We start from the raw sequence: 22,955 nt of genomic DNA on the forward strand, positions 1-22,955 counted from the left end.
GCTTTCTAATTATGGGGACCAAACTATTTCTGACAAGTCAAAGTCAACATGGCAACTCTACCCAAGCAGTAGGCATAATTCCCAAGATCATCAAAATCCAGTGAGAAATTAATTTATTAAAAATATCATCATGCTATATTCATAATTAATATACCAGAACTGAGCTCAAATCTAAGAAGGCAGAAATAAGAAACAACATACATATGCACATTTTCTTTATTAAATATTAAACAAAAATAAAAAAATCTCATAAATCAATAGCTTATTCCATTAGGAAAAATTTCACTCTACAGTTTTTTGTACTGGGTTTCCATCAACTTCATCAAAATTTTTTTCTTCCCTGTTTGGGTGCAAAGCTCCATAATAAACAATAAGAAAAATGATTCCAAAGAGAAGACTAAGAACTATAGTTATACTGATAGCTATAAAATAATCTGAATTAAAAATAGAGAGTGGGAAAAACCAGAACACAATCAAGATCCCCACTGTGGCTAGCACCCTTACAATATAATAACAAGACATTGGACATTTGGTATTTTGTCCCTTAATATTAAAAAATGTAAAGATAAGAATGAATCCAGCAACAATTCTGTACAAGCATTCCATACTTTTGGAAGCACAAAACTTAGTTTGTATTTTACATGCCCACAGTATACCTAACAACCAAAGAAAAAACAACAGAGATAAAGCAATTTTAACATTTAAGAATAAAAGAAAAACAATACTCAGCATCCAAGATGATAATGTAAACAACTTGTAAAAGAGATATGAGAATATGGAATAGCATGCACTGAGGCGACTTTTATCAGGCAAGGATTTTCTCAAAGCTATTTGAAAATCAAGAGTTGACAAAGAAATAGCAAGGCAAGAAATCAGGATGGCTGCATCTACAAAACAAAAAATTGTAAAAAGTACGTTATAGGAATAATAGCAACATTAAATTACTATATGTCATACATGTTTCATCTGTATATACACACAAATACAAGTCAGGTACTTTATATACTCATTGTATCTAGTCCTTTGAGATAGATAATAATGCTCCCATATTAAATATGAAGCAGCTGATGCTTAGCTTGACACAGCGAGCAAGTTGTAGAGAGTTGAACCTAAATCTCCCTAACTCCAAATATGGTGTACTTAACAATATATTGAACTGCTTTATAGAATTTTGCATCAATTCATTGAACAAATTTGTTGAGCAACTGGCATATAGAAACTGCATTCTCCAGAAGTTCTTTAGGAGACTAGGGGTAGAATCCAAGCTTTTCCAGTCTTTAGCTTTGCCCTTGGGCATGAATCTAAATCACAAAGAGAGCATGTGAAAGAGAAAGGTGGGAAAGAAGGGAGAGGTAGAGGAAGAAGGGAGGTTAAACAGAAAATTTAACTTAAGTATAAGGTATCGCAAGTTCAATTTCCCATATCTTTGGGATGATGAATCAAATGGACAAACACATCCTAAAACAAACGTCTATTGACTTGACATCTCTGCTCAATATTTGCATAATTAGCAGAAGAGAAAATTAAGTTCATTACTACTTTTCAAAGGGATGTCATTATTAGCCCCAGTGTCAAAACTGGGGTACTTTATAAAACTAAAAATAATTGGAAGAATTAGAAATAATTTAGAACAGAATGAAGAATGTTAGTCATTACCATTTAGCCTCATTTGGATACCTATTTATTATGAAAGAAAGGCAGACTTAAAATGGATTACCTATTAAATAAGATTATGAAGATTATAAATGCCATTATTTAGTCTCCTGGTTTTATTGCTATTGGTATTTCTATACTACTCTGGGTAACACAATTAGCTGACTTCTTTTCTTTTTTTTTTTTTAATAGAGGCATGTTTTATTTATTTGTTTGTTTGTTTTGTTTATACATGCACTGGGTACAGTCAGAAGCGTGGGAGGGTGAGAGAATTCACTAGAGCCAGAGCGGGGAGCAGAGCAGGCAGAAGGACTGAAGTACACTGCTGAGGGGAGCAGTGGGCGGCAGGAGAGGTCTGCACGCCATGTGGGACCCTCCTCCGGTGGCTGGGGATCAAACCAGCGCCGCAGAGGCCGCGGGCAGCTTCGCAACCCAGCGCTCAACCACTGCGCCACTGGGGAGGCCCTAGCTGACTTCTTTTCTTTCTTCTTTAGCTCAAAAATATTTGAATTATAACATTGCTTTCTCCTAAATTGCCTTGTTGGTTTTAACTAATATATGTACATCATTTTTTAAAAGTTAATATGTATCGCAGAACTTATAAGAAAAACAGTAGCATCTTGTTCCACCTGCCTCACTTCAGTCACAACTCCCAGAAGAAATCATTTCTTCTAGCTTTTCCTCTAATATTTATTGCCATACTTATAAAAATACATATATTGTGCTACTTCTTAATTTATTTACTTTAAAGACTAATTATTGAATTTGCATTTGGAAAGAGGATAATTTAGCACATACACATATATATAAATACCCTGCTTCCATTTTCCTCTCTGTCCATCTGCCTAAAAGAATAAAACCACAATTTTTGGCAAAATCAGTATTTACTATTTACCTTATAAAGTACAGCATTTTTTTAATTGCTCAACCAAGTATTATACTCTGATCATATTTTCTTTCTTTTAAAACTTTTTGTTGTTTCCTTATTTGCTTAGTTTTTCATGAGCCTATCACTATTGCTTTGCAAAATCTCCAAATTAATGAATAAAACTCCAGGTACTCCTATTAGTTTTAAAGATTCTCCTGGAAGTGGACTTTTAATGGTGAAACAGATGTTAGTCTAAAATTTGTTACAATCTGTACCAAATTGTTATAATACAATGTTACTTAAAAAAATAATATGATACTCCTTCAATACAGTGGTTGTTCTCAAAGTTTGTTTGCTAATTTCTCAGAACCGCCCTGCACCTACCTATGGTATTGACTTCCTATTTCCTGTCCTTATATTTCTTTCTTGCTTTATTCTCATGCTCTGACCAAGCAGTCTCTAGGCACTCCTGAGAAAAGTTACATCTAACTAAATATTTTGAGATCCTGTATGTCTCAAGATATCTTTATTCTACCCTCAGATTTGATATATAGTTTTGCTAGAAATAAGTTCAAAGTTAAAAAACGTATTCCATTCCAGACTTTCAGTGGTGAAAAAAATGTAATATATATAGATTGTTGATTTATAATATTGTACACCTAAAAGTTATATAATGCTATTACAATTTAAAAATTTACGGTTTTCATTAAAACTTTAAAGTCATTATTATAGTCTAATTTCACATGCTATGGTTAAGAATATCAATGTCATTCAGTTTCTTTAACCTAAAAAAAGTGATCTTTTTTCTCTCAAATCTTCTAGCCACTTTATCTTTACTTTTCTGAAATGTTGTAATGATGGGCTTTTCTATTTAATAGTCCATGTTCTTTAGTGACAAGCTGGTTTTATTCTTTGGTAATTTTCCCAGAAATCACATGTATATTAAACATATCAAAGTTTAAAGTTAATAAATATTGTTACCAGAGAGGTGGATTTTATCATAAAGGTAGTGAAGTTTAAATTTTAGGAAACAACACTGGCCCAGCCTCCTTACAGCCTGGTTAATCATAAGCAATATGTTTGTTCACCTTGTCATATATTTCTAAATATTTGAAAAAATTAAAGATTTTAATTGCATTCATTAAATTTCCTATCTCTATTCTCTCACTTTTTCCCTTAGTGTGTTAAAGTGGCTGTGGTCATTTTGGTTATCTGGCTTTAGGAAACTGAACAGTGAATACATTTAATTTAAATAACTAAGATTAGTAAGTAACAGAGCTAGATTCTCAAGCAGGTGGCTGATGTTAACACTTCGCCATATTGCCACCAATAGGTCTTGGACTACTTAACATTAAGGCATGATTGTTTCTCCTCATCCAACTGACACTATACTTTGACATTATTTCCCATTTCTCACTTACCTACTTACTTCCAATATATTTTTTTTTTATCATTTTGCTACCCTATCCTATATGTAACACCTTATCCAAATTGAATTTCTTGTCTTTGCCAAACCATGCCTTGGCTTATGCATTTCTCTCAGTCTAAAAGGGCGTTGCCTAATCACATCTACATCAATTCTTATTAATTTACTTCTGATTGTACATTACCGATACCAGTGAAGAAAACATAAGACTCCCTGTAGAATAAGGTAAAAGTATCAGTCTTTTCTGCCCTCCCGCCATTAAGATAGATAATGGAACCCTGTGGTCCTGAACGCATGCCTGATGGCGGGCACCTGAAGTGGATATACCTGGGCTGAGAGACTGAATTTATAAGGGCGGTATCACGGGGACACCAGCAGAAGCCAAGAACGAACGGAAGCAGGAGAACAGAGAAGCAGAGAGAACACGAGAGAAGGCCGGAGAGCCCAGATAGAGTGAAGACTTGGTGGGGGCTGGGAGGCCTGCCAACCTCCCGGGCCCCTGGCACTGCTGCCTACTGAGTGCCTGGTAAATCCTAATAAAAGCCTGCAAAAGCCACTGAGGGCTCCAGGAGTCCTCCTTTACCCGGTCTGCTGGATCAGAAAACTTGCTCAGTGCCCCTTCCTGCCCTTACACTCCCAAAGTCATTAAATGACACAAAATAGTTTAGTGTTGTTGTAGGGTAAAGAAAATATCAGGCTTTTCTGCCCTTCCGCCATCAGGATAGATGATGGATCCTTGTCCTGAATACATGCCTGATGGCGGGCACCTGGAATAGGGTGTGGGCATAGGTAGATGGGATTCAGCTGAGTTAAGACTGTGCTTTTTTTAAGGGCGGCGTCACGGGGACGCCAACAGCAGCAGCAGGAGCAGCAGTAGAAGCCGAAGCAGAAGCCGAAAGAGAAGCAGAGAAACAGCAGAATGAACTCCAGAGAGCCCAGATAGAGTGAAGACTTGCTGGGGGCTGGGAAGCTGGCAGGCCTCCCAGCCCCCCAGCCAGCACCCCTGCCTGCCATATGCCTGGTGAACCCCAATAAAAGACCTGCAAAACCACTGAGGACTCTGACTCCTCCTTTACCCGGTCTGCATGGGATCAGAAAACCTGCACTGTGTCCAGTCCTGCCCTTTACAATTGGCGTAAGTCGGCAAGATCCATGCAGACGGGTATTGGAGCCTTCCGAAGACCTGGAGGGACTAAGAACAGACTGTTTGCCTGTGATGACGCTGGAGGCGCCATGGCGGCACAGAAGGTGGACAACGTCCATGAGCTACAGGATGAGACCTGGCGTGAAGCAGACGCCCAAGAGGACCAGCCAACGACACCAGAAAGGACCAGCCAATGACACCGGAAAGGACCAGCCAATGACCCCTGAGGCAGCAGGCCGTTGCTGAAGCAGGGAGAGGCCAATGGACTTGAACTGATGGACTGACAATCCCGCCAGAAGGCGGAGGACCTTGGCAGGTTATGGGTTTTTTTTTTTTTTTTGAGAATCTGGGGGTGGCCAGTGGGCCTTGATGGCCAAAAGCAGCCTGTACATGCCCAGCAGCCAGGTGGAGGAGAAAAGCCAACTAAGAAGGCAAAAGCTGGTACTGATGCTAAGTTGAGAAGCCCTAAGCGGCTTTTAAGCAGCCTGGGTATGCTGAAGCCCTGTGAGTCTCATAAAATCACCTGTGGGTGATGCCCTGCTCATTCTTGAGTAAGGGTGAGAAGCTGAGGAACCTGTCCTTGGGGGACGGGTGGGGAACGTGGCTTGGGGTGGAGCCCAAGCCGAATGCAGAGTTTGGATCCCCAACCCATGTGCTTGTGCAGTGGGTTGGCTTGAGTGCAGGGGTCTGTGAGTCGTATTGGTGGTTATGAAGGCCGAGTGTTGGAGCGACTGCAGACAGAAACCCTGAGGGTTGGCGATTACCCCCAACGGAATAAAATTGCCAATCCCAGAGCTAGCGCATCCTGGGGGTGGATGCTGTGTGTGGCTTGTAGTCGAGACTACAGCCAGAGAAGGCCAGGAAGCCTGACGGCTCCTGGCGTGTTGCAATAGATGCCGTGAGTGATTCCCCTCCCTCGTATGAGCAGTGCCTTCGGCAGCAGATTTGGTGGCTCATCTGCTGGTACCAATAATTGTCTTTTGCACTAGGTTGGGGCCCTGCCTGGACTTATTTGTGTTCTGTTGTATTTTGTTATATTTGATGTATTTGCTTTTGTGGGCCATGGCTGCATTGTTTGTTTGCTTAGAAAATTGTATATATATGTATAGACTGTATGGCAGAAAACCCTGAGGGGGTGGACTGTAGGGTAAAGAAAATATCAGGCTTTTCTGCCCTTCCGCCATCAGGATAGATGATGGATCCTTGTCCTGAATACATGCCTGATGGCGGGCACCTGGAATAGGGTGTGGGCATAGGTAGATGGGATTCAGCTGAGTTAAGACTGTGCTTTTTAAGGGCGGCATCACGGAGACGCCAGCAGCAGCAGGAGCAGCAGTAGAAGCCGAAGCAGAAGCCGAAAGAGAAACCGAGAAGCAGAACGAACTCCAGAGAGCCCAGATAGAGTGAAGACTTGCTGGGGGCTGGGAGGCCTGCCCGCCTCCCAGCCCCCCAGCCAGCACCCCTGCCTGCCATATGCCTGGTGAACCCCAATAAAAGACCTGCAAAACCACTGAGGACTCTGACTCCTCCTTTACCCGGTCTGCATGGGATCAGAAAACCTGCCCCGTGTCCATTCCTGCCTTTACAGTTGTCCATTCAAATGATATTTAAAATTAGTTATTTCACAACAAAATTCAAACTCTGATATTACAGGACATTATTAAAGAAATTTGTAGAGTTTTCCCCAAATTTGATAATAATCAAAAAAAAATCAAATCAGAGAATATGCAAAATTCATAAGTTGAATCCTTAACCCCTAATGTAGCTTTATTCTGAAATAGGGCCTTTAAGGAAGCAATTAAGGTTAAACAAAGTCATATGATTGAGGCCCAATCTGCTAGAAGTTCTATCCTTATATAACCAATCTGATAGAACTGTGCGCACATTCGTGCATTCTCTCTCTCTCTCTCTTTCTCATTACTATGCAAATGTAGACTTTCCCATGGGCTGAGAGACTGAATTTATAAGGGCGGCATCATGGGGATGCCAGCAGAAGCCAAGAACGAATGGAAGCAGGAGAGCAGAGAAGCAGAAAGAACACGAGAGAAGGCCAGAGAGCCCAGATAGAGTGAAGACTTAGCGGGGGCTGGGAGGCCTGTCAGCCCCTCACTTTCTTTTGCATATTTTCTTCCAGACATTTCCTATATAATAATTAATTTGTATCCCTAAAATTATTCTGATAGAAAAAAATTTTTTTAAAGATTTATTTATTTAGGGCCTCCCCTTGTGGTGCAGGTGCTTGAACGCAGCACTGTGAAGCTGTCTATTTTGATCCCAGCCAGCAGGCAAGGGTCCCACATGCCTCGGCAGACCTCTCCTGCCTTGCCCGCTGCTCCCCTCAGCAGTGTATTTCATCAGTCTGCCTGTTCTCTTCCCTGCTCTGTCTCTGGTGAATCCCCTCACCCTCCTGCGCATCTGGCCTGTACCCCAGTTCTTGTATAAATAAATAAATCTTTATTATGAAATACACTGCTGAGGGGAACAGCAGGCAACACAGGAGAGGTCTGCTGCGCCATGTGGGATTCTTCCCGCCTGGCCAGGATCGAACCCGCACTGCAGAGGCTGCTGAAAGCTTCACAGTGTGGCGCTCAACTGCCTGCGCCTCCAGGGAGGCCCTGATAGAAAATTTTATAAACTGCTTTTGTATAAATTTCATTTTGGAAATATTTTTCCATTATGTTTATAGCAGCACTATTTACAATAGCTAAGCTATGGAAACAACCCAAAAGCCCAAAAATAGATGACTGGATCAAGAATATGTGGCACATATACACAATAGAATATTACTCAGCAATCAAAAAAGATAAATACATGCAATTTGCAGCAACATGGGTGGAGCTGGAAGGAATCATGCTCAGCGAAATAAGCCAGAAAGAAAAAGAAAGATATTGGTTGGTCTCACTCATAGCACGAATTTAGAAAACCTAAATAAGGAACCAACAAGCAACTATAAACCAGACACACACTAAGGGGTGGGGGAACTAGGGCCAAAATAAGGGGGGTGGGAATTGTACAGGGAATATAACCAAAGTGAAAATGTGCAAAAATGAAAAACGATGTAAGAATTATATAAAATAAAGTTCTCTGTAAATATCATTTCTAGTGGCTACATAATTTTTATACTAACAGACTATAACTTATTTACCATATCTTCTATTGACAATCAGATTATTTCTCATATTTTGCTGTTTTTAACTTATACCTCAACTTCTTACTTCAAGAAGAAACTAAAATGTGTGGACAGAACCATAATAAAAATACCTGTCACTGGATCCCATGCCTGGTCCATATGCTATGAATTATTTGAAATTATCAGCAAATTTACCATAATATAGGTTGTAAGCTCAAAACATTGAACTTCTAGATTTAGAAACTACATAATATAGAATACTGAAGTCTCAACTCATGTATTCTTCGTATCACAAGAAAAAGAGGTTGCTCACACAGTAGTTTCATTTCTGTGTCTTACTAACAATAAACATAAAAATCCTAATAGAGATTTATGATATATTGGGTACAGGAAGACTTGGGGGAAATGATCTAGTCTCACAGGTGAGTTGCATATAGAGGGAAGTCCAGGGAAGATGACTATCTATTCCTATGGATACTGGGTTGTCAGAAAAGTCAGGACGCATTTTTTCCTTTTGTTTTTCAAAAGAAAATATGCCCTCACTTTTCTGACAACAAATAAATCCATGTCTGCATGAAACCCTATTCATTAATGAAAATTGGGTCTATTATCTAGCAAATAGTTTTTTTAGCATATCAAATTAAACACCTACTAAAAGATTTTTCAAAGGAAATACTAAACTCCTTTAAAAAATGAACACTTCAACATAAGAAAGAAATGTGCTATAAAAGAGCAAACATATATGCCAACTTGCAACACTTTCATTAGTTTTGTAGCATTTGCACTTTCAACCAGTAATTCCAATTCTGGAAATATATATAGATATTCACCACAGATACAAAAAGTTTCATGCATAAGATTATTTGTTAAGTATTTTTTGCAATAGTTAAATATTAAAAATGACATAAATAAATCATGGTACATCCACAATTTATAATGCTCTGCATATAATAAAAGCGAATGAGGGAGCTTTCTGTACTAATATGGATAGCCAAGATATACTGTTAAGTGCAAAATACAAAGAGAATTTTTGTTTTACGTTACCATTTCTATAAATGAGAAAAAGAATAAGCTTTCAAAACAATTCTCAAAAAACTAACAGTAACATTTTCCTTTCTGGGCAGATAAAGGAAGGCATAAGAAGAGGAAGGGCGGAAGACAACAGCTATGCTTTTGATGTTTGAAACACATAATTTTCAAAAAATAAATAATTCTAGAAAAAAATGTTTTACAGGGCCTCCCCTGGTGGTGCAGGTGGTTGAGCGCCGCACTGTGAAGCTGTTCGCAGCCTCTACAGCGCGGGTTCGATCCCGGCCAGCGAGGGTCCCACATGGCAAAACAGACCTCTCCTGTGTCACCCACTGCTCCCCTCAGCAGTGTATTTCATCAGTCTGCCTGTTCTGTTTCCGGCTTTGTCTCTGGTGAATCCTCTCACCCTCCTGAGCTTCCGGCCTGTACCCCAGTTCTTGTATAAATAAATAAATAAATAAATCTTTAAAAAAAAGTTTTACAATATTCTAAAGGCTGTCAAAGAGATATGTAGTTGACATCTCGGTGCTATCCAACTAACACAGTGCGTTAGCAAAGACTTACATTGACGGAAATATATTTCACCATGTTCCAGAAAGATGTAAAGCTGAAGAACAAGTTGCGGGCAGCCTTCCAAGTAGGTCTCAAACAGCCTGAGCGAGCTCAAATCAGTCACTCTATCTATAACTTCATTGTGTTCATCTGTGAATGTATTATCTTTGCTGCTATCTTTGAAAGCCACGCGATAACCCTTTTTCAAGGCAAACCAATACCTGTGAAGTAAAGAATAACATTTATCTTAACATTTTCTTTGGAACATGTATATTAATACAGACATTTTGAGAAAATCAGCATGTGTTTAGGCATAAAATTTTCTGAAAAACCTCCTCTACTATAAATTTCTCTCAACTTTGTGAACATTTCATGGTGGCTTTATTGAGATTCTGACTCCATAAACTTTTATTGCATGCCATTGTACACCACCACTGTTAAACATACAAAATATCATGTCATCATCACAAATTACATGAGATGAATAGATATTAGTCCCATTTCACACATGGCAAATCTAAGGCTGAAAAGCGTAGAATGAATTATTCAAAGTTACACAGAGAGTAAGGGGCAGACCTAGAATCCAAACCTCATGTTACTAGTCTTAAACATGACTTTCTGAAAGATAAACTACAATTTCAGTTCATGCAATTTATCTGAGCTACAAATACAGATAAATGCTCTTATAATATCAAGGTTGAAAATAAAATTGAATCTTCTTTTAACTTAACCTAGCAATGAATATCTACAAGGCACTAGGTTCTTTGACCATTACAATCCTAGATATATATAAAATCTCAAGGAGTCTTAAAATATTCCTTGTTCAGTCTATTCTTTGGAAAGGATTTTAAAATGAACAGGACTTACTTACCATTAGGCAAGTAAAATTAATAACAACATGATGAAATAAATCCGAGGCAGAATTCCAGCCCAAAGCTTATCAAAACTCTTCATCTACACCTCAGTTTCTTCATATATAAAATAAGGGCAGTGATATATATCCTGTTTCAATCTGTTTCAACTTTTCTAAATCCCAGGTATTTTGCAAGTTTACTCCTTAACCGCACTCAGGTCTCTACCCACATGCTATTTCTTCTTAGAGTCTTCCTAGATCACGCTAATGTATCTCTCTCAATTCTCTTTGCCCTATGTTATTTTTCTTCATTTACACTTGACACAGTATTTTTATGATTTAAATTTATTTTATTAAAGTTATTATTTTATTTTATTATTTATTTTTATTCTTTTCACAAGAATGAATTCTACATAAAAGTCAGGTGTTTGTTTTGTTCATTGCTAAACACTAAGCAACTAGAGCAGTAGTGGAAACACAGTAGATCTCAGAAGATATTTACTGAATGAATGAACAAGTGAAAGCTCAAGATATTTTTTCTACAAAGCTAAGAAGAATAGCAGATATGAAAGAACTCTGAAACATTAAAAATAATACACAAATTTAAGATATTCCTACTGTAAACAAATGTATACCTATATGCCTATGCAAAGATTCTTCATCTGGCAAATAGAATTGTAATCTTACCATCACAGTTTTAGAATAACATGTCCATCATAATTAATATGGGTTTGATGCCAGGGTAGAATGTCTAAAAATCTGATGAAAGCATGAGCATCATCCTTGATGAACTTACAACCTAATAAGAAAGTAGATCAAGCCTATAAACTACTAATGCAATACAAGGCAGAAGAAATAGCCACTCAATAGAAATGTAAAAACTATGTTTGAGTAGCAAAGAAAATAATGATTAATACTGTCGAGGATTAATAGGGGAGATTTATAGGGTAAGTTATATTTGAGTCTTTTCTGAGTATCTGGCACAGTAGTGGGTTCCTTTGTATATATTATGTAATATATCATGTGGTTCCTTTTTCAAAGTAGGTTATAAACCGGGCCTCCACGTTGGCTCAGCGGTTGAGCACTGGGCTGCAAAGCTGCCTGCAGCCTCTGCAGCGCTGGTTCGATCCCTGGCTGCTGGCCAGGGTCCCACATGGCACACAGACCTCTCCTAACACGCCCGCTGCTCCCCTCAGCAGTATACTTCATCGGTCTGCCTGTTTTGTTCCCCACCCTGGCGCTGGTGAGGAGTTCTCTCACCCTCCCGCGCTTCTGACTGTACCCAGTGCTTGTATAAATAAATAAATCTTTTAAAAAAAAAGTAGATTATAAGCCAATAGGATAGGTATTGAAAAACTAAAAAAAATTTCAAATATTAAGGAAGTATAGATCATAACTAGTACAAACAGCACAGAGCATGAAAGGGAGGATAGCATAGTGGTTAAAAGGACAAGTTCTAATAGTCAAAATGCCTGGGTTCAAAACATGGCTCCATTACTTCTCAGCTTAATCTTTCTGTGCTTCAGTTTCCTCATCTGGGTTGATAATGGGGATTAAAGGAGGTAATACATGCAAAATGCTTTGACCAGTATCTGACACATGTTCAGTGACATAAAGATGCCTGTTGAACAGCAACAAAAAAAGAGGGGGGGGTTACTGATGTGCACATTAACACTTTCGGTAACTTTAGGGTGGAATGTTTTCTAATTCTGTAGCAATTAATTGCAAAGCTATACAAAGTTCTGATTATCTGATGATAATTTCATGGGACATAACGTATAAATAAAAGTACTTAATACGGTATTATTTCAGTTTTATGGGACCAATGATAAAGGCAAAAAAAAAAAAACCAACAGGGTGCATTCTTGGCATATTTTATCATAACATTACTTGAGATTTTAGGAAGGCACAAGCTTCTAATAATGACGATTACTTTGTATCAGGTTAATCTTGCTACTGGTGAGAATGATAAATTCTGGACAAAATATAAAAGGAAACAAGGAATTCAACCCTTCAAAGAAAGGAAACATACTGAATAAGGTGTAATTTATCTGGTTTTTCCTCTGAACACATCCCACAGTCCAAATGGCATTAAGCAGAGCACGCAAGCAGAAAGTCATAAAAGTACTGGCAAAAGAGTCAAAGAACTGAATAGGAGTATGCCATATGGTTAAAAACTAAGGGAGGAGGGCCTCCCCGGTGGCGCAGCAGTTGAGCGCTGGGTTGCGAAGCTGCCCACAGACTGTGCAGCACCGGTTCAATCCCCGGCTGCTCCCCGGCCACCAGAAGCGGGTCCCACATGGCGTGCAGACCTCTCCTGCCACCCGCTGCTCCCCTCAGCAGTGTACTTTGGTCCTTCTGCCTGCTCTGCTCCCTGCTCTGGCTCTGGTGAATTCTCTCACCCTCCTGCTCTTCTGACTGTACCCAGTGCTTGTATATATAAATAAATAAATAAATCTTTAAAAAAAATAAATAAGGGAGGATCCCAGAAAATAGGGAGTCACAGAGAACCTCAAAAAGTCTGCTATATTATCCTCAAATCCTTGGCTGATTCCTTATTAAAACCTAAAATCTATAACTAAAATAAATATATGCTCTGTTGAGGGAGATACAAAGAAACGGAAGAAAAATGGCTAGAAGAAATCTGAGGAGAAATTTCTGTCCATGGTTACCACGGGGAAGAGTTTGTAGTTTGAGTTCCCCTGAATTGGAGGGGTCTTAGCAAGTACCTCTCAAGCATTCCTCTGAAACCTCAAAAGGATCATCCTTTAGGAATAAAGTCATATTTAAGGTCTACAAGATTTTCCCTAGAACAAAGGACAAAAGCAAAATAGAACTTCCTAACAAAGCCTAAACCAAGCATCTATTATGTATTAAGGTAATTTGGCAGTGTTTTGTCTGTTTTCTCTACAATGGAAATTAACAGAAACTAGAGTCTCTACAAAGTATCAATCACTGTGCACTACACAATTTAAAAAAACTACTTGATATGTAAATAAACATAATGTAATGTAAAGAAAAAAATCAGTTTTTAGAAACATATAAATTAATAGAAATAAACCCATAAAGACCACCTGGGTGTTCAAATTAACAAACTAAAGCACAAAGAGGGGAAACATGAAGGGAAAAAAATCAATAGAACCTCAATAACACAGTTGTAAATGAACACCCAGACCAAATAGAGAGAAAACAGGCAGGAAAAAGAAAATACTTGATGACACACACCAAAAATATTTTCCAAAATTGCTGATAGATCCAAAAAATCTCAATGATATCAAATAGAAAAGACAAATAAAATTATACATAAGCACTTCATACTCAAACTGTTAAAAATCAAGAGAAAAATCTTTTAAACAGAGAAAATACATACATTCCACAATGGGAAGCAGTAAGAATGTTGACTTTTGGAAACAACAAAAGTCAGAAGACAACTCCATTATCAATAATAATTACACAAGTTATAAATAAACATCTCAATTAAGAGAGACTGTCAAACTGGATTTTAAAAATGAAGAATCAACTCCATATGATTTGCAAGAGATTTTACAAAGACACAGGTAGTTTGAAAAGAAATCACATAAAATACTTCATATGGCTATGTTAATAATCCAGACAAAACAGACTTTGGGTAAAGACAATTGCCCAGACTTAAAATGATCATAAAATACTAGAATAAATTCTTCATGAAGCTATCACACTAAATCTATATGCATTTAAAAATGAAGCTTTAAGCTGAAAGCAATTCCATTAAGATCTGGAACAAGACAAGGATGTCCACTCTCACCACTGCTTTTCAATATAATACTGGAAGTCCTAGCCAGGGCAATAAGACAAGAGAAAGACATCCAAGGAATCCAAATAGGAAAAGAAGAAGTCAAACTATCACTATTTGCAGACGATATGATATTATACATAGAGAACCCCAAAAACTCCACAAAAGCTAATTCAACTCATCAATCAGTTCAGTAAAGTGGCAGGATACAAAATCAACACGCAAAAGTCAGTAGCCTTCCTATACACAAACAATAAATCTGAAGAAGAAGAAATCAAAAAAACCATCCCTTTCGTTATTGAAACAAAAAAAATCAAATATTTGGGAATAAATCTAACAAAAGAGGTAAAGGACCTATACAAAGAAAACTATAAAACACTGTTAAAAGAAATAGAAGAAGACACAAAGAAATGGAGAGATATCCCCTGCTCATGGATTGGAAGAATAAACATTATTAAAATGGCCATCCTTCCAAAAGCAATATACAGATTCAATGCTATTCCAATCAAAATTTCAATGTCATTCTTCAAAGAAATAGAACAATTATTGATGAAATTCATATGGAATCACAAAAAACCCCGATTAGCCAAAGCTCTCCTGAAAAAAAAGAAGGGAATGGAGGCATCACACTCCCAGACTTCAAACTATACTACAAAGCCATAATCATCAAAACTGCATGGTATTGGAACAAGAACAGACATACAGACCAATGGAATCGAATAGAAAATCCAGAAATAAACCCACAGATTTATGGTCAACTAATCTTTGACAAAGGAGCAAAGACTATGCATTGGAGCAAAGAAAGTTTGTTCAATAAATGGTGCTGGGAAAACTGGGTCGCTACATGCAAAAGAATGAAGCTTGACCACTACCTCACACCATACACAAAAATCAACTCAAAATGGATTAAAGAATTAGACATAAGACCTGAAACCATAAAATATATAGAAGGAAATATAGGCGAAACACTACGTGATTTGCACATCAAAGACATCTTTACAGACACATCACCCAAAGCAGTGATAGTGAAGGCGAAGATAAACAGCTGGGACTACATCAAATTAAAGAGCTTCTGCACAGCAAAAGAGACAATAACAAAAACAAAGAGAAACCCCACCAACTGGGAGAACATTTTTGCACCCAACACTAATGATAAAGGGCTGATCACAAAAATCTGCAAAGAGCTGATGAGACTCAACAACAACAAAGAAAATAATCCAGTCAAAAAATGGGCAGAAGAGCTAAAAAGAAACTTCTCTGAAGAGGAAATGCAAATGGCCAACAGGCATATGAAAAAATGTTCAACATCACTTGTCATCAGGGAAATGCAAATCAAAACTACCATGAGATACCATCTTACACCAGTGAGAATGGCACATATTAAAAAAACTAGCAACAACAAATGCTGGCGAGGGTGTGGAGAAAAAGGAACTCTTCTGCACTGTTGGTGGGAGTGCAAACTGGTCCAACCACTGTGGAAAGCTGTGTGGAGATTTCTGGACCTACTAAACATAGAGCTGCCATATGATCCAGCAATTCCACTCCTAGGTATTTACCCAAAGGACACAGAAACATCAATTCCAAAGAACACCTGCACCCCTATGTTTATAGCAGCACTGTTTACAATAGCTAAGCTTTGGAAACAATCCAAATGCCCAAAAATAGATGACTGGATCAAGAAGATGTGGTACATATATACCATGGAATATTACTCAGCATTCAAAAAAGATAAACACATGCAATTTGCAGCAACATGGATGGCGCTGGAAGGGATCATGCTCAGCGAAATAAGCCAAAAAGAAAAAGAAAAATACCGGATGGTCTCACTCATAGCAGGAATCTAGAAAACTTAAATAAGGGACCAGGAAAATGAATAACTATAAGAAAGTGAAAATCAAAATCAACAAAAAACTATGAACCAGAGACACTTTTAGGGGGGCAGGGGCGGGAGGGGAGGGATTGGGGTCAGAATGGGGGCACTGCAATTGTATGGGGAATATAACAATAAAATTTATTATCTAATTAAAAAAAAAAAAAAAAAAGCAAGTTTGGAAGAAAAAAAAAAAAAAAAGATTTTAAAGAAGCAGCCAAAAGATTACTGGCCAAGAAACTGCCTCGGTAGCAGCTTGATTTCTTTTTAGATTTAACCCTGCAGGCATGTTCTGGAAAATCTGATCAATTAATATGTCTTTTATGGCCAGACTATATTCTCTAGCTTCATCTATCATCTGTTCTAGAAAAAGACCAAGAAGCCAGATAAAAAAAAAAAAAAAAAAAAACCTTGTGGAAGATTTTGCTGCAGAGAATGAGTCTTTTTCAATACAAACACTGTCCCCACTAGGAAAATTTGAATGCAGCTGTTTCAGAAATCAAAGTCAAGTTCATCTTAACCATTAGCAGAATAAGTTGTGGCCCTATGACATGAATATTGGTCTAGTGAAAACTGTCTCAATAAAATATCTCTCCTTGACCCCCACCTAACCACCTAACCCAATAGGAAATATCTCCTTAAGAACTGCAAGCATGCTATTTTAAAATATAGATTTTCGGGGCCTCCCCTGTGGCGCAGTGGTTGAGCGCTGGGTTGTGAAGCTGCCCGCAGCCTCTGCAGCACCGGTTCGATCCCCAGCTGTTCCCCGGCCACCGGAGGAGGGTCCCACATGGCGCTCAGAGCTCTCCTGCCGCCAGCTACTCCCCTCAGCATTGTATTTCGGTCCCTCTGCCTGCTCTGCTCCCTGCTCTGGCTCTGGTGAATCTCTCACCCTCCCGCGCTTCTGACTGTACCCAGTGCTTGTATAAATAAATGAATAAAAATAAATCTTAAAAAATAAAAAAAAAAATGAAGCTTTAAGATATGAACCAAAAATTATCAAAAATAAAGGCAGCAAAAGACAAATCCACAGTCTTAGTTGAGGATTTTAACAACCATTTCTTAGTAGTTGAAAGAAAAGTAGATTCCCCCCCCCAAAAAAAAACTCAGTAAGGATACAGAGTTTAATAACACTATCAGCCAAAATGCCCTAATATTGCAGTTATATAATACAACATGCAACAACAAATTATAAAATTCTTTTCAAATGCACATGGAATTCACCAAGCTGGACTATATCCTGGGGCATAAAAAAAAAAGTTTCAATAAACTTGAAAATGTAAGTATACTAAGTATTTTCTCTGACCAAAATGAAGTTAAATAAGGAATCAATAACAAGACACCTAGAAAACCCGAAAAATAGGAGGTTTAGGTAAAAGACACAAAATGAAGTTTTTATAAATATTATACCCTGGGAAATATGAAAATTACTAAATGATCTATTTCTCTAAGGAGTTTCAAAAAAAGTTAAGAAGGAGGGTACACATAGTCCTTTATAAAAACTATAATGAAGGACGCCTTGTAAGGGAGGACATCTAGGGGCCTTGGAAGAAAAGAAACTCATATCCATTGTACCCTCTCTTTTACAATTTGAACTTTTTTATCATATATTAAAAAGGGGGAAATAACTTCTGTATTTTAAATAATTCACATGCCTTTCATATAGCCATCAAAGGGAAAATCTCCTTTAGTAAAGAGAGAGGCTTTATCACAAATTATATGTAAAATGGAAAACACATATTCTTGAAAATGAAACACTCTGCTCCACAGGTACCTAAGCAGTAACAGCATACTTAGTAAAACAGGGACTTTGCCTAATAAATAATTCACGTTCATAGTCCTTATTTTTCATCTACCAACACAAACTCAATTTATCTAGTCTGTAGGGAAGTAAATCCATAATTAAGCAAATCTCATTATTCCATTGACAAACTGTGTGGTTCATTTTTATAAACTGTTGTAACTTTTAGTTATTCCCACTATTTAACTCAGTAGTCTATCACTTTCTAAGAAAAGAAAAAAGAAAGGCAAAAGGGAAATATCTATTCTCTAGAGGGCATTTTTCACTCATAGTCAACCTAACTCAATTTTGTCTTTTTGTTTTCAAATCTTTGAATAGAAAAAGTACTCACATAATTCAAAAATCAAAAAATACAGTTATTTGATGAAAAAGCACCACTCTACTCCAATGACCCAACTACCCAGTTTTCACCCTCGCCCATGATCACAAGAATTCAATTGTTAGCTTCGTATGTACCCTTCCAGAGTTTTTTATGTATATACACAAATTGTAGCATATTATAGCTTCTATATGCACTTTGTTTTTTAAATCAAAATACATCTTGGAGATCTTTCCATTTCAGCACATTAAGTACTTTATCATTCATTGTTATATATGTCCGTATGATAAACTCCCAAAAGAGGAACCTCTGGCCTAAAGTTATATGTATCTGAAATAAGATTAGATTGCCCTCCCCCCAGGGATTGTATGCCTTATCAAGAAAGTCTAACTTTGCCAATACGTTAGGTGAAGAATATCTCAATGTAGTTTCAACTGGCATTTTTTATAATGAAGGACATATTTACCATCTTCCATACAACTTAAGAGCCATTCACATTTCCTTTTCTATGAACTATTCTTACTCCTATTCCATTTTTCTTTTGAGTAGATGGCCTTTTGCTGCTTTACTTTCAGAAGCATTTTAAATATTAAAAGGTAAGTTCTTTGTTATAAGTTCAAATATTTTCACTGTTAACGTTGATTTGTTTTTGTTCATTCGTTGAAGGGATTTTTATTTTTACACTAACAAATAATTTTAAAATTTACAGATTTATTTATTTATATCTTTTACATTATTGTTTGTTTCTGTACAATGTATGCTTGTATGCTTCCTTTTAGGTGTATTCCCCATAAAATTCCCTTCAATTCACCCATGAACCATCATCATAGTCCCTGTGCTCTTCTCTCCCGATCTGATCCCCTTTCCTCACCCTCCCTCATTCTGGTCTCTGATTTATGGTTGCTTGCTAATTTTGTTGGGTTTTTTTTATTATTATTAGTATTGTTATAATTTTTCCTGATCCCTTATTTGGTTTCTCTATATTCCTCCTATAAGTGAAACCATACGATATTTTTCTTTTTCCTTTTGGTTTATTTCACTGAGCATGATCCTTTCTAGTTCTATCTATATTGCTGTGAATGGCATGAGCTTAGCTTTTTTGACTGCTGAATAGTATTCCATTGTGTATATATGTACCACATCTTCTTGAGCCAGTCATCTATTTTTGGGCATTTGAGTCATTTCCATATCCTACCTATTGTAAATAGCGCTGCAATAAACATAGGGGTGCAGGTATCTTTTTGAATTAATATTTTTTTTCCTTTGGGTAGATTCCTAAGAGTGGAATTGCTGGGTCATATGGTAGCTCCATTTTTAGTTGTTTGAGGAACAACTCATTACATTATTACACAGCTTTCCATAATGGTTGGACCAGTTTGCATTCCCACCAGCAGTGTAGTTGAGTTCCTTTTTCAGCACATCCTCGCCAGTATTTGTTGTTACTGTTTTTATAATGTGTGCCATTCGCACTGGTGTAAGCTAGTATCTCATTGTGGTTTTGATTAGCATTTCCCTGATTATAGATTATCTTGAACATTTTTCACATACCTGTTGGCCATTTGCATTTCCTCTTTGGAGTAGAATCTTTTTAGCTGTTCTGCCCATTTTTTGACTGGATTGTTTACTTTGTTTTTGCTGAGTCATGTGTGCTCTTTGTAGATTTTTGTGATCAATCCCTTATCAGCTATATTGTGTGCAAAAACTTTCTCCCAATCAGTAGGGTGTCCATTTTGGTAGTGTCTCTTTTGCAATACAGAAGCTTTTTTAGTTTGATGTAATTCCAGTTGTTTATCTTTTCCCTCACTTTCTTTGCTTTGGGGGATGAGTCTTGAAAGATGTTACTGAGATGTACACCATGTACTGTCTTGCCTATATTTTCTTCTATATATTTTATGGTTTCAGGTCTTACATTCAGCTCTTTTATACATTTTGAGTTGTTTTTTTGTGCATGGTGAGGCAGTAGTCTAGCTTTATTCTTTTGCAAATAGCAGTCCAGCTCTCCCAGCACTATTTATTGAACAAACTGACCTTGCATATTCTTTGCTCCTTTGTCAAAGATTAGTTACCTGTAAATATGTGGGTTTAGTTCTGAGTTTTCTACTCAATTCCATTGGTCTGTGTGTCTGTTCTGGTTTCAGTACCAGACTGTGTTAATTATTATGGCTTTGTAGCAGTATGGCTTAGTTTGAAATCAGAGATTATGATACCTCCATTTTCCTTCATTTTAGTCAGAAGAGCTTTGGCTATTCGAGGTATTTTTGTGGCTCCATATAATTTCATCAATATTTGTTTTATTTCTTTTTTTTAGATTTATTTATTTACTTATACAAGCACTGGGTACAGTCAGCAGCACAGGAGGGTGAGCGAATTCACCAAAGCCAGAGCAGGGAGCAGAACAGGCAGATGGACCAAAAACACTGCTGAGGGGAGCAGCGGGTGCAGCAGGAGAGGTCTGCGCACCATGTGGGACCCTTGCAGGTGGCTGGGGATCAAACTGGCACTGCAGAGGCTGTGGGCAGCTTTGCAGCCCAGCGCACAACCACTGCACCACCGGGGAGGCCCAATATTTATTTTATTTCTTTGAAGAATGTCATTGAAATTTTTATCAGAATAGCATTGAATCTGTAAACTGCTTTTGGTAGGATGACTATTTGATGTTAATTCTTCCAACCCATGAGCAAGGAATGTATTTCCATTTCTTTGTGTCTTCTTCTATTCCTTTTAACAATGTCTTATAGCTCTCTTTGCATAGGTCATTTACCTCTCGTTAGGTTTATTCCCAAGTATTTGATTTTTTTTTTTTGTTTCAATTATAACAGGCATAGTTTTCTTAATTTCTTCTTCTTCAGATTGATTGTTTTTGGGAAGGCTACTGATTTTTGTTTGTTGACTTTTTATCCTGCTACTTCACTAAACTGGTCTATCACTTTGATAGTTTTTCTGTAACATTTTTAGGATTCTCTATGTATATTATCATAAAGTCTGCAAATAGTGATAGTTTTACTTCTTCTTTCCTTATTTGGACCCCTTGTATGTCTTTCTCTTATCGTTCTGGCTAGGACTTCCAGTTTTATATTGAAAAGCAGTGGTGAGAATGGATATCCTTGCCTTGTTCTAGATCTTAGGGGAAAGACTTTCAACTTTTCACTTTTGAGGATAATATTGGCTGTAGGTTTTTCATACATGGTTTTATTATGTTTAGGTATGTCCTTCTATCCCAAGGATTTCAAGGGCCTTCATCATCAATGGATGTTGAACTTTGTCAAATGCTTTCTCAGCATCTATTGATATGGTCATATGGTTTTTATTTTTCTTTTTTGTTGATGTATTGGATTATATTAATTGATTTTCGGATGCTGAACCATCCTTGTTTCCCTGGAATAAATCTCACTTGGTCATGGTGTATTATCTTTTTGATGCATTCTTGGATTCTGTTGGCTAAGATTTCGTTGAGGATTTTTGCATCTGTGTTCATTAGAGAGATTGGCCAGTAGTTTATTTGTGTTGTCCTTGTTTGGTTTTGGTATTAGTGTAATGTTGGCTTCATAAAATGTATTTGGTGGTATTCCTTCCTTCTCAATTTTTTGAGAGTTTGTGTAGGCTAGGCACTAGTTTGCTTCTGAACGTTTGGTAGAATTCATTTGTGAAACAATCTGGTCCTGGGCTTTTGTTTTGAGGGAGAGTTTTGATTACTATTTCAATTTCACTGCTTGTAATTGGTCTGTTTAGGTGTTCTATTTCTTCTTCCAGCGTTGGATAATAGTATATAGTTCTAGGCATTTGTCCATCTCTTCTAGATTATTGAATTTGTTTGCATATAACTGTTCATAATAATCTGATCATTCTTTTGATTTCTGCTGTGTCAGTTGTAATTTCTCCTCTTTCATTTATGATCCTATTTATTTGTGTTTTCTCCCATTTTTTTCTCTGTGAGCCTAGCTAGAGGTTTGTCTATTTTGTTTATTTTTTCAAAGAACCAACTTTTGGTTTTGTTGATCTTTTGGATTTTTTAAAATTTCTATTTCATTTATTTCTGCTTTGATTTTTATTATTTCCTTTCTTATACTGGCTTTTGGATTTTTGTTATTTTTTTTCTAGTTCTTTGAGATGATAGACTAGGTTGTTTCTTTGAGTTCTTGTTTCTTGATGCAGGCCTGCATTGCTATATACTTTCCTCTTATTACTGCTTTTGCTGTGTCCCATACATTCTGGAAAGTTGTGTCCTCATTGTCATTCATCTCTAGGTTTTGTTTTTTTTTTAATTTCTTCTTTGCTCTCATTAATCCAGCGGTCTTCCAGTAGTGTGGGTTTCAATCTCCATGAGGTAGGAGGGTTCCTTGCTTTCTTTTCATGTTTTACCTCTGGTTGATGACTTTATTATCAGAGAAGACAGTTGGTATAATTTTTATCTTAATGTATCTGTTGAGGTTTGTCTCATGACTAAATATGTGATTAATCCTGGAGAATGATCCGTGTGCACTTGAGAACGTGTACTCAGATTATTTTTTTGGTGTAGTGTCTTATAGATGTCTGTTAAG

The 22,955-nt window shown here is 37.3% G+C and overlaps 1 protein-coding gene across 1 annotated transcript in view; it reads right to left on the reverse strand.

Moving 5' to 3' along the window:
- Window positions 1–210: 210 nt before the first annotated feature.
- XKR9 (XK related 9) overlaps window positions 211–22,955 on the reverse strand; it is an 87,476-nt gene continuing 64,731 nt past the window's right edge. Inside the window, exons 8-9 of the mRNA XM_054692191.1 lie at window positions 9,815–10,023; window positions 211–887 (exon numbers count right to left, since the gene is read on the reverse strand). Of these exons, the coding sequence (XP_054548166.1) occupies window positions 283–887; window positions 9,815–10,023 (814 nt within the window). The 3' untranslated portion in view covers window positions 211–282. The remainder of the gene's footprint in view (window positions 888–9,814; window positions 10,024–22,955) is intronic.

This window comes from Talpa occidentalis, unplaced genomic scaffold, assembly GCF_014898055.3.
Source record: "Talpa occidentalis isolate TD23 unplaced genomic scaffold, MPIMG_talOcc4v2.1, whole genome shotgun sequence".
Taxonomy (NCBI): domain Eukaryota; kingdom Metazoa; phylum Chordata; class Mammalia; order Eulipotyphla; family Talpidae; genus Talpa; species Talpa occidentalis.